A 14,094-nucleotide genomic window follows, 5' to 3' on the forward strand; every position below is an offset into this window, starting at 1 on the left:
TCTGGAGGATCCCATGCCGCCGCTGCTGCTCATCCTGCCGCCGCCGCTGCTGCTTTGGCTGCTGCCCGTCTGGTGCTGCTTCTGTCTGTTTCTAGCCCCCGCCACCCCCGCCGCCAACCACCACCACCACCGTCCCCCACCACCTGCACCCTTGGCGCGCAGGAGCTGCGACCCGCTGGACCTGCAGCGCCTGCCCTTTGCCGGCGACCTGTGGTTTGTGCTGGTCAACCCGCGGTTTGAGGCGCCCACCTCGGAGATGCGGGCGGTGCTGCCCAAGGAGATACCAATGAAGCAGGTGTGTGTGGTGTGTGTGTGTGTGGGAGAAGGGCTGCATGTGGCGGCAGCCGACAGCGCCACACCTCACGCTCCCCTCGTGCACGCACACACACACTCTCCCTCTGCCTCACCCCACCCCCACCCCACCCCACCCAGGTCGTCAACAACTGCGCCATGGGCGGGTCCCTGGTGGCGGGCATCCTGGGCGGGGATGCGGCGCTCATCGGCAGGGCCCTGGACTCGGACGCCATCGTGGAGCCGGTGCGCGGGCCCCTCATACCCGGCTTCCAGGCGGTGAAGGAGGCGGCGCGTGCGGCAGGTGGGCGGCGCGGCGGGGGGCGGCGTGGGGCCCGCGCTGGGGAGGGGCGGCGCGGGGGTGGCTGGCGTGTGTGGATGTGTGTGTGTGTGTGGACCGGCACGGCCGCCGCACATGGCACCTCAAGGCGCGGGCAGCGAGTGGAGCTGGGGCTGCGGGGGGGGAGCGGCCCCGGCGCGACACCGAGGCGTCGCCGCTCCAGACGCCCGCCAAGCACCTGGCGCCCGCCTGCCCGCAGGCGCGTTTGGGTGCACCATCAGCGGCGCGGGGCCCACCGCGGTGGCCATTGTGTCGGACCCCGAGGTGGGGCAGCGGGTGAAGGAGGCGATGGTGGGCGCCTTCAAGGCGGCGGGAGGGCTGGAGGTCAACTCAGCCAAGGTGGTGCGGCTGGACAACGAGGGCGCCAAGCGTGTGTGAGGGCGAGCCATGCGCTGCGCACACACGCTGTCGCCTCTGCCGCCCCGATGCCTGCCCTTGACCCCCCCCCACGCACGCCTGCTGTTCTTTGCACTTGCCAGTTTTGCCCACCCCACCTTGTGCCGTCGTCCCCGCGCTGCCCCTCCTGTTGCTCCCCCTCTCTGCGCTGCTACGCTCCATCTTCATTGCTGCTTACCAGTACTGAACTCACAACTTGTAACTTGTTTGCAATGCATCACGGCGGAGAGGGGATGGCAGAAGAGAGAGGCATGGTCTACAGGTAGCAACATATGTCGCAGTATGCTGCGTTTGTACAAGAGGCGTGGGTCATCCAGGGCTGAGGTACACAGAAATAATGCTGGCAGTTCACAAACAGAAAGTACTTGAACAATAAGTGTGGAACATCCTCAAACTGCGCTGGGCGGCGGCCCGGCTGGCGCGGCAGCAGGTGCCTTGCTCCGCGGCCCGCCACTCGGGCTATCGCCGTGCGCTGCTCGCAGGCCCAGCAGCTCACCACCCCCTTCCGCCGGCGGCGCCGCTGCCGCGTGTCCCAGCCCCCGGCTCCCGCCTAGCGCGGGGGTTGCCGCCCCGCCGCCCTTGTCCGCCGCCGCCTGCCGCTTCTCGCGGCAGTGGGAGGCCAGGGAGACGACGCAGGTGGAGGCGAGCACCAGGCCGCCGCCCACGTACGTCCAGGCCCCTGGGGGCGCAACCAGGCCCAGCGCCCAGCCCAGCAGGCTGCCAATCAGCGGCTCCATGTTGCAGGCCAGGGAGATGAGCAGGGGGTCCATGTAGCGCAGCAGCGTGTTGAAGCCTGCGGGCACGCGTGAAGAAGGTGGGCAAGAAGGCGGGTCGGCGGGCGGCATGGCATGGCATGGAGGCCTGCACAGCGACCAGCGCATCGCCAGGCGCAGCATGCCCGGCGGCTTTCTTCTCAAACGGGCACCTGCGCGCTAGATGCGCATGCCAGGCCCGCTGGTTGCCCATGCGAAGCCCTCGCCATGCATAGCCCACAGCTTGGCACAGCGGCAGCGGTCTGGCTCGCCTGTGTGGCCCACGATGCCCGGCCCCAGGGCCAGGTACAAAACGTAGGGCAGGTAGTGAGGCGAGGCGGCCCAGCCAAACACGCCGTGCATGCCGGCGGCCGCCAGGCTGGCGCCTTCAAACAGCAGCGCCCCCAGCGTCAGCAGCAGCGCCGCCAGCGACGTCACGCTGCGAGCAGCAGCAGCGGCGGCATGGTGAGCAGGCCATGGGCTGGTGGGTGGGCAGCAGCTGGCAGGGGGGCACATGGCATGTGGAGCGAGCGAGTGTCTGGCGAGGAGGGAGGGCCCTGCCTGCTGCGCCCCACCCCTGCTCCGGGCCTACTGCACCCCACCCCGTCCCCACCTGAAGGCGTACACAAAGGCAGGCATCCACTTGCGCAGGCGCTGCCCCACCAGCAGGTATCCCACGAAGCAGAGGGAGGCAGCCAGCGCCGCCAGGTCCCCTCCCACCGTCACCTGCAGCAGGGGCCGCACACGGCGCACCGGTGGCAGGGTGCGCCCGCCAACAGAGTCGGCCGGCGTCGCCACCAGCAGAGGGGGCGGCAGGCACCGATGAGGGGCTGGATAGCGCGCGGTAGCTCACGGGAGAAGCTCCCTCCCTGCTGCCGCCGCTGCCTCACCTGCGCGTCCGACCGTGCGGCGGCGGTGGCCAGCAGCACAGCGCCCAGCAGCCCCAGGCCGGCGCCCGCCAGCTCCCCCGCAGAGATGGGCTGGCGCAGCAGCCAGGCGCCGCCCGCCAGGAACAGCGGCGTGGCCGACACAAAGAGCAGGGAGTGGGCCAGGCTGGTTGTCTCGACGCTGAGGACCCACAGGCCAAAGTGGAAGCACAGGCAGGTGCCGCTGGCGGCCAGCAGCCGCGCCTGCGGCAGGGCAAGGCGGCAGGCGGCGGCAGGCAGAGCGGGGGCGGGTGAAGCCAAGCGCGCCTCCTCCAGGAGCGGTACGGCCTGCTGCCGCCCCCCTGCCCATCTCCCCCGTAACGTCACGTTTCAAACACGCGTGCTTACAGCTCACCTCCTGCAGCATGCGGTGTCGGTCTGCGGGGGGCATGCCGCGGTACTGCACCCCCCCTCCAATGCCAAGAACGATCGAGGTCAGCTGCAGGCGCCAGGCGGCGAGCGTGATGGGCGGCACCTCTGCAATCATGGCAAACGTCACAGCCGCCGACGACACGGCAAACACCTGCGGAGTTGGGTGTGGCGGTGGTGGGTGTTGGAGAAGGAGCGATGGAGAGGTGGAATGCGCAGCACCATAGCGGCGGCGGCGGCGGCGGCGCCGGCGGCGGCGGCAGCAAGAGGCAGCCCCTCACCGCGGCTATCAGCAGCGCATAGGCCCACAGCGGCGTCGAAGGTGCCAGGTCCAGCACCACGGTGGTCTCCTGCTCAAGGGTGGACCTGCTGCTGTCGAGCGAGGTGAGGAGGAGCTCCTCATCATCCTGGGACCCCTGATGCTGATTCATGCCGGGACGTGCCAGCCAGTGGAGCGAAAAATGCAATGCAATCGAGTTGCCTTCCCGGCCCTCTTGCCCACAGCACTTGAGACCCCACAGCACTCACAGCACGATGCGCCGGGCTGAAACGTCCAGCGCCGGTGAACCGCAGCAACAAGGCCCGCAGGCAGCTAGTGCGGCCGGACTGTCATTGGCAGGAGGTCTAAGAGCGCCAGGACTGACTTGCGTTAGGTGGGCAGTGGACCGCCGAGACGTGCGCAGGTGTCGTTGAGGCCCAATTGGAACTATCGAAGGGCTCGATCATTGGTGGAGGGGCTCAGCGCGCCCCTCTTTTGCCCACGAAGGACGAGGCGACCGTCCAAGGCACCATGTGCCCACCACCTCCTCTCTCGTGCAGGCTGCATCGGCGATGGAGGGCGGGGCCAAGATCCCGCTCCAGCAGCTGGTGGACCAGGGGGAGAATGGCGCCATCAGCGGCGACAGCGACGGCGGCGCGGCGGCCGGCGGCGCCTCCAGCTGGCGGGACAGGTGCAAGCACTCCTTCTCGCGCGCCCAGACCTCGCTGAAGCGCATCAAGACGGCCCTCAGGCCCTACTTCATCGACGAGGACGAGGAGGAGCTGGCCAGCGGCGAGGAGCCCCTGAACGGCGGCGTCAACCCGCTGGTCTCGTGAGCGCGCCCGGCCCCGCAGCTCCTGCCCTGCCAGCCCCCTGCCCGCTCGCCTTGCCGTGTCTGCCCGCTTCCCCACCCCTTGGCTCGCCCCCGCAGGAGCTACATGCGCCCCGGCGAGCACAAGTGCAAAAAACGCTTCTTCCTGGCAATGGTGGTGGTGACGGCGGGCTGTGCGTGGTGGGTGGGACCCCTGGTGGGCATCTTTGTGGCCGACCCCATGATCCAGCTGCTGCTCTCCAACATCCAGGTGGGGGCAGGGTGGCGGCGGTGGGTGGCGGCGGCGCTAGAGGTGGCAGCGGGAGCGGGAAGCGTGCAGCTGGCGAGGCCGGGGACCGGTCGGGACCTGGGGCCACTGTGCGTGGAGGCCTGGGAGCCCTGGTGGTCACCAGGGCCGCCCTCCACGGCTTGCACAGCTGCCAGCACGCCACCCCGACACCCACCACCGCTTCCGCCCGCCCCTCCCCCGCCGCATGCAGGTCATCACCTCCCGCACCGACTGCTTCGACCACCGCCTGGCGGTGCAGACGTGCGAGGACGCGGGCGTGCGCTCGCGCTACTACTTCCACAACATCACAAACGTGGACGAGGTGGGTGGGGTGGGGTGCGGTGCGGTGGGGAGGAGGGGCTGTGTGTGTGGGAGTGCATCTGCATGCATGCGTGGGACTGCTGGCGGTGGTGGCCGCGCGGATCCCGGGGGCTTCCTGGGGGGGCAGGGCCGGCTGGCTGCCCGCGCCAATGCGCGCCCCGCCTGCCCCCTGCCACAGTGGCTGGCGGGCACGGCTCCCCCTTCCACCGTGGAGGTGGGCCCCTACTCCTTTGTGTCCCTGGAGACGCGCTACAATGTCAACTACACCAAGGACTGGAACCAGGTGGGTGTGGTGGGGGGGTGGGGGTGGGGGTTGGGGGGCAAGCGGGCGGGAGCGGGGCCGAGCGCCGCCTGCACGCGCTCAGTGCAGGCCCCTGCCGGGTACACACGATGGAGCCCGCCTGCCTGCCTGCCTGCCAGCCTGGATGCCTACCTGGATGCCAGCCTGCCAGCCTCCCATCGCCGGCCTGGCTTGCGTTGCCGCCGCCGCCGCGTGTGCCTGTGAGCTCCTCTGCTGGCTGGCTGGGTATGCACAGGTGGCCTTCACCTACCACACCTGGGACACTTTTGACCCCGACAACAGCTGCCCCACATGCACGATGAGCGACACCCTGACAGTCATCAACAGGCGCGCGCGCAGGGGGGGCGCCGCGCTGTGACAGCGGCAGGCCCGCTCTTCCGCCAGGCGTCATGCCACGAGGCGGAGGTGACAGCGCGCCGCGGGCAGGCTGCAGGCTGCCCACCTGCTGCCCCCCCCGTGCGCTGTGCTGCTGCCTGCAGGGGCTACATCCAATTCTACACGGCCATGCGCAGGATGACGGCGGCGCTGAGCAACCCAGACGAGCCGCCGGCGCTGCCAGAGGAGCAGGTGGGCGGGCGCGAGTGGTGGCGGAGGCTGGTGCTGGTGGCGGAGCCTGGTGCTGGTGCTGGTGGTGGCTGGCGGGTGTTGTTCTGAAGCCCGCTGCCTCCGCCTCCGCTTCCACCCCACTGTGCCATGCCGCGTGCCGGCCGTCGCCATGCGACTGGGCAGGGGGGCGGCGGATGTGCGCCTGCAAGCGCGTCCGGGCTGCGACGTCGCCACAGCCGCGTGGTGCCTCCTCTGCCAGCCACCTCTCCCTGGCTCCCTGGCCGCAGGTCAAGGTCATCCTCATGCCGATGACGCTCGCTGACGTGGCGGGGCGCCTGTATGGCGCGGCCGTGGCGCTGGGCAGCCTGGACCCCGCGGGCGACGCGCTGAGGCAGTGGGTCAACTGCGGCATGATGCGGGTGGGCGGCGGCGGGGTGCCAGGGGTGTGGGCGGTTGCGGGTGTGGAGCTGGGAGCGAGGGCCTAGGCAGGAGCGCTCCTCACCCGCCGCCGTCGCGGATGCTGGCCAGCCGGCCAGCATGGCGTCATCCCTGCCGTTCCGGCAGCTGCCTGCCGCCCCTCGGCATGCCCGCCATGTGCTCTTCCAGCCGCACTCAAACCCCCCCGCACCACCACCACAGTCGAGCACGCTGTGCGTGCCCACCCCCGCCTCCTGTGCGCCCCGCAGGCGCTCACCTCTGACACCGACTTCTTCCTGCCCACCAACGCCAGCGACCCTCAGGGCATCACCTATGCCCCAGAGCTCTGCTACTTCATCTCCACAGCCCTGCAGGCAGCCACCTCGGCGCCCGACCCCGTGCCCCCCACAGCCTTTGCCGGCCTGGGCTTCGACCTGCCGCTGGGGGCGGCCGGTGCCTGGCTCAGCGCCGCCATCGGCACCACCTCCCCAGCGTGCGCGGGCTGCCGTGGGGGGGCGCTGCCGCGGGGCCGGGCCTGCGGGGGTGGCGGCACCCTGTGGCAGGAGCGGTGTACGGAAGTGGGGGCTGCTGCTGGTGGCTGCCTGCCTGCCGCCTCGCCCGCCGCCGCAAGCTGCCGCTCGCGCTCGCACCGCCCACCCGCGCCGCCCTCTGCCTTGCCGCCTCCCCTCTCCTCCCTGCAGCGGCATCGACCCCGCCGCCCAGGCCTTTGTCACGCGCTTCCTGCTGCTCACCCGCGCCACCAACCTGGCCTACCTGGCCTCGGCCGACCCCTCGCTGCACGACGCCCTGGAGCCGCTGACCGACGACCAGTGGAACATGCTCAAGGGCTACCTGGCCTCCCTGCTGCCCACATACTCCTCGGGCACCTACAGCCTGTTCATGGCCTTTGGGGGGGCGCAGATCATCGCGGCGGAGGTGCAGGTGAGGGAGGAAAGGAGGTGCAGGTGAGGGAGGAAAGGAGGTGCAGGTGAGGGAGGAAAGGAGGAGAGGGAGGGAGGAAAGGAGGTGCAGGTGAGGGAGGAAAGGAGGTGCAGGTGAGGGAGGAAAGGAGGTGCAGGTGAGGGAGGAAAGGAGGAGAGGGAGGGAGGAAAGGAGGTGCAGGTGANGGAGGAAAGGAGGTGCANGTGAGGGAGGAAAGGAGGAGAGGGAGGGAGGAAAGGAGGTGCANGTGAGGGAGGAAAGGAGGAGAGGGAGGGAGGAAAGGAGGGAGGGCGGCATGGGCCACACACACAGCGGCCGGGCGGGGCAGGCGGGCAATGTCGGGGCAGAGCGCGGCGTGGGGGCTGGGGCCATGCTGCCATGCTGCCATGTTGCCATGCTGCCATGCGTGCCTGCTGCTCCTCCCCAAGGTGTTGCCCTGCCACCCTCCCCCCTCCCACCATCCCACTCTCCTCCCCCTGCCCCCGCCGCAGCGCGTGGCCGCACGCTGGACGGCCATGGCTGCGCCCACCCCCGAGCAGGCGATGGTGTACACGCTGCTGCCGCTGGCTGTGCGCACGATGCTGGATGTGGTGACGTACCAGGCCATGCTGCCACAGGTGGAGGCGGGCTTCAGGGCCGACCCCGCGCTGGCAGGCCTGCCGCCCGACCAGCCGCTGCCGGCAGACGTGCAGGCGCAGGCGGTGGGCATGGCCGGCGCGCTGGCCATCCAGCAGTGGACCGACTGCTCCGTGCTGGTGGGTGGCCCGCGCCGCGCCGCCTGCTTGCTCCACCCGTTGGCGCGCCTCGCGCCCTGCCACGGCCCGAGCGCCGCCGCGGCCCGCCTGCTGCTGCTGGCACTTACCACGAGGCGGCCTTTGCCCCTGGGCGCTGCCCCGTCCCCGTAGGGCGGCGCCGCGCTGCCCGTGGGCCCCGGCGCCTTCCCGCACGCCCCCGAGTTCTGCGCGTTCCTCACCGCCAACGCCGACTCCCTGGGCTTCAGCTTTGCCGTCACCCCCGCCATGCTGCCCGAGCTGGGCCTGGTCATCTCCCAGCCGGCGGCCACCGCATTCCTGGGGGCGGTGGCGGGGGCAAGCAGCGCCACGTGAGGGGGCTGCTGGAGCGCCCGCCCGCCTGCCAGACCGCGCGTCTGCCTGCCCCACGCGCCTGCTTGCCTGGGGGCGCCAGACAGACACCTTGCCCCGCAAGCAGAACAGCGCTGTGGCGGGGGGGTCGGGGCAGGGCCGACGCTGGGGAACGGGGCAGCGGCAGCTGCCGGCGCCGCGGCCCTGCCCTTCCCTACCCAGCAGCCTCCTCCCTCCCCCAGCCCCCTCCCTCCCTCCCTCCTTTCCTCCCATGCAGCTCCAGCGACCCCTTTGCCCAGAGCGTGATCCAGACCTTCATGATGGCACCCAGCAAGGCCGCCGCGCTGGCGTGGCTGGGCGCTCAGGGCGGCGCGTCCGCGGGGCAGGCCGCCGACATGGCCTCCCTCACCGACCTCCAGTTCCGCTCCCTGCAGCTCTACCTCATCAGCCTGCTGCCCAGCTGGGGCAAGCTGGTGTACACCACATGGATACACGTGGGGCAGGCGGGGCCGGGGGCGGGCGGCCTGGTGGTCACCCGCACCGTGGAGCAGCTGCTGTATGGTGAGCGGGCGTGGCGGGGCGGGGCGCAGGCACGGCAAACACGTGCTGTGTGTGTGCAGTTTGTGCGCGCGCGCGCGCGCGTGGGCGTGCCTGTGTGTGGAGAGCGTCGCTGGGGCGCTGCCGCTGCCATGCGCATGCACCGCGGGAGGCAGGCCCCTTGGCCGCATGCCCGGCCTCGGTTGCCATCAGACGGGGCACCGACCGACTGCCCTGCCGGCTGCCCCGGCCTGCCACCTCCTCCACACCGCCATCCCACCTCGCCCCGCGCCGCCCCCCCCCTTCAGGCTACGAGGACCCCATCCTGGTGACCTCCGCCCAGCTGAGCAACCCTCAGTACTACCGCCTGGCGCCCTACATGTACAGCCCCTACACATCCCTCTCCTTCCAGACAGAGGCATACCCTGTGGAGTACTTTGCAAACGGTGGGCGCGGGCCTGGGCAGGCGGGGGGCGTGGCGGCGGTGCGGGCGGGGCAGGCGGCAGGCGGAGCAGAGGACAGGCGGGACAGGTGGCGGGGAGGGTGGCGGGCCCCCGGCCTGGGAGGGCTGGGGCGGGCCCCGCCTCCACCGCCCCCCTCCCCTTGCCACCACACACCACAACACCACGCACACACTCACGCCCACACTACTCATGCCCGCACCACTCACGCCGGCACCTCCTGCCTGCCGCACCCCCTGCCTGCCTGCCCTGCGCACCACAGTGACGGGCGCCAACTACACCTTCTCCATGCTCAGCTACAAGTCCACCGACGTGGCCGCCTTTGAGCCCCGCATCCAGCACAAGCGCATCGTCACCGGCAAGCGCAAGGGAGACTGGCCGCAGTCGGTGGGTGGGCCAGGGGAGGCGGGAGGCGAGCGGGCAGGCAGGGCAGGCGGGCAGCGGCCGGGGCGCTGCTGGCGCGACTCACAGGCTCGGGGGCTGCCTGCCTGCAGCTAGGGGGCACCCGGCACGCCATGGGTGCATGACTGTCCCCGCTCACCTGCCCCCTGTGCCCCGCCCTGCCTCTCTTCCCCCGCCACGTGTTGCGGTACCGCAGGCGCTGCAGTACCGCGGCATCCCCTTCTACACCAAGCCCTACGGCATCCTCAACGCCACCGGCATCAACGAGGGTATCATCCAGGGCTCCAACTTCAAGCCCAGCAGGGGCAGGGAGCCCATCCAGTTCGAGTCCTCACTCATGCGCTCAGTCAAGACCGTGTCCACGGGTGCGGGGGCCTGGGGGCGGTGGGAAAGGTGGCCGCCCGACGGGTCGCTGCTGCGCTGCGCTGGGCCGCGCTGGGCTGCGCTGCGCTGTTTCAGGGGGGGGTCAGGCCCCGCTCCTGTGCGGGTTGCCACCCACGGCCTATTTTGTCGGGGCAGCGGGCGCTCGTCACCTTTCCCCACGCTGCCCTGCCTCGCCTGCCTGCTCCACGTGCCGCAGAGAGCTACATCCGCGTGAAGAAGGTGCGTGCCTACCAGATGACGCTGCACCCCGAATCGTATGGCGAGTGCAACGCCACGCAATATGAGGAGTGGAAGGCCGCCACCGGCTTTGACGAGCAGGCATTCCAGGGTGGGTGGGTGGGCGGGCGGGCGGCGCCGGCTGGCGGCGCCGGGGCCAGCGTGGCGGTCTTGGTGTGCAGGCGCTGCTGGGCCTCGCCTGGGCTGCTGTCCGCTGGTGCAGAGCTGCTTGTGGTGCTTGGCGGCGCCTGTGCTGGCGACACAGGGCAGAGCGCATGGCAGCCGGAAACAGGGCGCCACCTGCAGACTCGCCGCCCCCTCCTCCCTCTCTGGATGCGTGCAGCCACCATGGCCGCCCTGACCGCCCTCAAGCAGGACTCCCCCGCCGCCTACTGGCAGCTCATGCAGGATGAGGAGGGTGGGTGGGAGGGCGTGCTGGAGTGCTGCGTGCTGCGGGGTGCAGGGCAGCCAGCCACGCCAGGCTGCCGTGCCTGCTGGTGGAAGCACAGCCCTGCCGCGACGGTGCCCCCTCGGCTCCCCAGTCCCCCCTGCGCTGCGCCGCTCCCCGCCGCCCGCAGCCCTGACCACCTACTTCAACGGCACCGACCTGGGGCCTCTAGACAAGTACTTTGGGGCTGACCAGGGCGCCTGGCTGGCACGCTGCACCAACCCCGAGCCCATCCCCTTTGCCTGGGACTTGTCGGGTGTGCGGCCGCCCGCCTGTGCCCTGCCGCCTGCTGGGCGCCCCGTGCCTGCCGCCCTCGCCCCACCCTCGCTTGCCACGCTGCAACCAACACAATCCACTGCTGAGCTGTGTGCTCTGGCCGCAGACGTCTACGGCTGCCCCACGATCATCAGCCTGGCTCGCTACTACCGCAGCAGCGAGGAAGTGATCAACGCCACGGGTGGGCTGCCCAGCCGCCTCCCCCACCTCTGCCCTGTGGGCACCCCCCGCTGCCCCGGGGGCGGCTGCTCACCTCCTCCACATCCCCGCCCGCCCCCAACTCCTCCCTACCATGCCACCTAGCCTGAACTGTCGGCCTGCCTGCCTCTCCCAAACAGCCCTGCCCTGCCACCTAAACTGTCCACCTGCCTGTCTCCCTTCATCAGCCCTGCCCTGGCGCCTCCCCTCCCCGCAGGCCGGGCCGACTGGGACTCCAACTTTGCCGCCCACGGCTGGTACTTCTCCGTGGAGCCCAACACCGGCATGTCCATCCACGGCCACAAGACGTTCCAGTGGAGCCAGCTGGTGACCCGCACTGACGTGGCCTACCCCAGCCTGTGGGTGGCCAACGGCAGCCAGGGCACCCCGCTGGGGCGCGCGCTGGGCATGGACGCAGACTTTGTGCTGGGTGGGTGGCGGCGGGGTGGCGGGGGGCAGGTGGCGGCGGCGTGCAGGTGGTGGTGGTGCCCGGTGGCGTGCCACGGCAGTGTGGCATCGTGGGTGGATGGGCACAGGCTTGATGCTGCTGGGGCACACGCGCTTGCTGGGGCACACGTGCTTGATTTGACACCCTCATGCCAGCAGCCAGGCCTCTCGCCACCATGCCCGCCTGCCTCCCGCCCGCCTCCCGACCGCCCCATGCCTGTGCAGTGCCCCTGAACACGGTGGTGCTGTACTGGGAGCCGACGTGGAAGGTGGCGCTGGTGCTGCGCGGCGTGGCCACCGCCAAGGAGGTGCTCTACTGGCTGCTGGTGGTCGCCTTCCCCGTCTCCTCCTGGCTCCAGCTGTTCCCGGCCCTCATCTACCTCAAGTTCTCCAAGTGAGGAGCCCGAGGAAGAGTGGTGGGGTGGGGGTGGTGGGGAGCCGGCAGGGGCCAGATGCTGGAGCTGGCTGGGTGGGGCCGGCTGGATGGAGGCGGCGGGCGGCGGGCTGGCAGGGTGCGCATGCATGTGCGGCGTGCTGTGCCGTGCCAGCAAGGCCATGCGCCGCCCCCTGCCTGCCTGCCCGCCTGCCTCCCCCTTCCAGGTACGCCAAGCTGCGCAAGAAGGAGCTGGCCAAGATCCAGAAGAGCACCGCCAAGCGGCTGCGCCTGGGCGGACACGAGGCGGCCATGGCAGATGCGCTGTACCGGGTGAGGCGAGGGGTGGCCGGGGGCGAGTGCCTACCTGCCGCCCTGCTGGGCCGCCTCCTGCCATGGAAATTCACCAGCTCTATTCCACACTGGCTCCACCACACAGCGCGCCCCCCGCCTGGCTGCCCCACTGCCCCGGACGCCTGCAGCTCGCCAACGGCAGCAAGTCGGTGTTTGTGCCGCCCGAGCGCGACTACACGCCGTCAGACACGGAGGAGGAGGCGGAGGAGGCGGCGGCGGGGGAGCAGGCCGCTGGGACGGATGCGCTGGCCGCCAAGCAGGAGGGCGGCGAGCGGCGCGGGAGCAGGATGGATGTGATCGACTCCAAGGCGGCGGCGGCGGCGGCGGCGCAGCGCCAGCAGGCCGGGCAGGACGCGTTTGTGATTGGCACGGCGCCCCAGCCCGAGTCGGACGTGTGGGGCGGCGGCTACAGCGCCGGCGCAGGCGCCCAGGCGGCGGGCAGCGGCGCCGGCGCCAGCCAGGGCGAGCAGGGCGACGCGGTGGCGGTGACCCTGCTGCCGCCGGGGGAGGCGCTGTCGGCGGCGGCGCCCGCCAGCTTCCGCCGCTCCACCACCGGCGGCGGCGGCGGCCTGCGCAAGCGCACCACTTCCACACAGGAGGGGCCCTGAGCGCTGGGCCTCACCACAGCGCACTGCCGCAGCGGGCGAGGCATGCCGGCGGCTGTGGCAAGCCAGCGCAGGCATTGCCCGCGGAACTGCCACCGCCCGCTCCACCAAACCGACCTGAACCACTGCATTGTCTGGCAGTTTCTCCAACCCCATTAGAGCTGCCCCGGAGGTCAAGCACTTCCACCTCACTGTTTTGGCCCACCATTCATTCACACAGCGCTCGCCAGCTGCTCACCTCTGCCCACCAACAGCACGGGCTGACTTTTCATCCAATCGAACTGCACCGCTTGCAGCATTCATGCTCTTCAAGCAGCAAACAACTCCTTTGGTGTGCTTGCGTAGCTTGTGTACATTGTGTGTGTGCACCCGTGTAACCAAACATTCTTCCCCAGAATCGGCAGGAGGCAGGCCCCTCGTTCACAGCTCGGGCACCGGCACCTGCACGCCGCCCACCTCCAGCACCGCCTGCTGCTGTGCCTGCTGCGCCTGCTGCGCCTGCTGTGCCTGCTGCGCCTGCTGCCCGCGGTCCCCCTTGATCATCGCCTCTGTGAAGAATTCCCCCGCGCGGTACGAGGAGCGCACCAGGGGGCCCGACGCCACGTAGCGGAACCCAATCACCTCCTCGCCGTACTTGCGCCTGCGGCGGGGACGGCGCCGGGAGGCGCGCGCGCTCGTTGGGGGGGGAGTTCCAGCCACAGGCGTGCAAGGCTCTCCGGCCTCTGTGCAGCTGGCTGGCTCCCGCAGCATGCACCCCCCCCCCCACACACACACAACCTGCCCTCCCTCCTCCCCCCGCCATGCTCCCACCAGTGCTCAAACTTCTCCGGGGTCACAAACTCGGCGACGGGCAGGTGGTGCTGCGTGGGCTGCAGGTACTGTCCCAGCGTGAGGATGTCCACCCCCGCATCCCGCAGGTCCAGCATCGTGTCAACCACCTCCTCGTCGCTCTCGCCTGCGCGGGCCGGGGGCAGAGGGAAAGGCACGGGGTGTGTGGAGCAGGCAGTGCCGAGGGCACCGGGAGGGCCGCAGGGGTAGAGAGGGCGCCGGCAGGCGCGGGGGCACCGTTCTGCGGCTGCTGGTCCGCAAGGCGTGCCTCTCCCTGCCGTCCCGCACGCCACGCTGCACCCCGCCCCGCCCCGCCGCGCCGCTCCGCGCCACCACCGCGCCACCGCCGCCCCATGCCCCCCAACCCTCACCCAGGCCCAGCATGATGGATGACTTGGTGTACACGCCGCAGGCCTTGGCCGCCCGCAGCACCTCCAGGCTCTGCACGTAGCCCGCCCGCGGGTCGCGCACCCGCCGCTGCAGCCGGTCCACACGTCTCCCACGTTGTGCGCATACACGTCCC

General features: G+C 70.8%; 4 protein-coding genes across 4 annotated transcripts in view; 2 read left to right on the forward strand and 2 right to left on the reverse strand.

Annotated features, from left to right (window-relative positions):
• The window catches only part of CHLNCDRAFT_22496 (hypothetical protein), a gene marked incomplete at both ends in the record, with an annotated part of 2,023 nt that extends 1,014 nt beyond the window's left edge, over positions 1-1,009 (forward strand). Inside the window, 3 exons of the mRNA XM_005848295.1 lie at positions 163-295; positions 433-595; positions 831-1,009. Coding sequence (XP_005848357.1) covers positions 163-295; positions 433-595; positions 831-1,009 — 475 coding nt within the window. The remainder of the gene's footprint in view (positions 1-162; positions 296-432; positions 596-830) is intronic.
• Positions 1,010-1,416: 407 nt separating this feature from the next.
• CHLNCDRAFT_145093 (hypothetical protein) lies at positions 1,417-3,505 on the reverse strand (the record flags this gene model as incomplete). The annotated part of the gene is made up of 6 exons (XM_005848489.1): positions 1,417-1,820; positions 2,031-2,218; positions 2,393-2,505; positions 2,670-2,909; positions 3,061-3,228; positions 3,356-3,505. The coding sequence occupies 6 exons, from the start codon at positions 3,503-3,505 to the stop codon at positions 1,417-1,419; spliced, it is 1,263 nt and encodes a 420-aa protein (XP_005848551.1).
• Positions 3,506-3,905: 400 nt separating this feature from the next.
• Positions 3,906-13,133, forward strand: CHLNCDRAFT_57668 (hypothetical protein; the record flags this gene model as incomplete). The annotated part of the gene is made up of 23 exons (XM_005848296.1): positions 3,906-4,165; positions 4,265-4,415; positions 4,645-4,755; positions 4,933-5,037; positions 5,291-5,409; positions 5,535-5,622; positions 5,889-6,020; positions 6,288-6,511; positions 6,720-6,960; positions 7,452-7,715; positions 7,866-8,062; positions 8,320-8,603; positions 8,888-9,025; positions 9,303-9,427; positions 9,639-9,807; positions 10,023-10,154; positions 10,386-10,460; positions 10,621-10,746; positions 10,873-10,947; positions 11,182-11,394; positions 11,637-11,805; positions 12,012-12,117; positions 12,267-13,133. 23 exons carry the CDS (start codon positions 3,906-3,908, stop codon positions 12,744-12,746), a joined length of 3,984 nt encoding a protein of 1,327 aa, XP_005848358.1. The 3' UTR covers positions 12,747-13,133.
• A 147-nt stretch (positions 13,134-13,280) lies between these two features.
• The window catches only part of CHLNCDRAFT_10627 (hypothetical protein), a gene marked incomplete at both ends in the record, with an annotated part of 1,428 nt that continues 614 nt past the window's right edge, over positions 13,281-14,094 (reverse strand). The window contains 3 exons of the mRNA XM_005848490.1: positions 13,281-13,383; positions 13,554-13,698; positions 13,943-14,067. Of these exons, the coding sequence (XP_005848552.1) occupies positions 13,281-13,383; positions 13,554-13,698; positions 13,943-14,067 (373 nt within the window). The remainder of the gene's footprint in view (positions 13,384-13,553; positions 13,699-13,942; positions 14,068-14,094) is intronic.

This window comes from Chlorella variabilis (genome assembly GCF_000147415.1).
Source record: "Chlorella variabilis unplaced genomic scaffold CHLNCscaffold_8, whole genome shotgun sequence".
Lineage (NCBI taxonomy): Eukaryota > Viridiplantae > Chlorophyta > Trebouxiophyceae > Chlorellales > Chlorellaceae > Chlorella > Chlorella variabilis.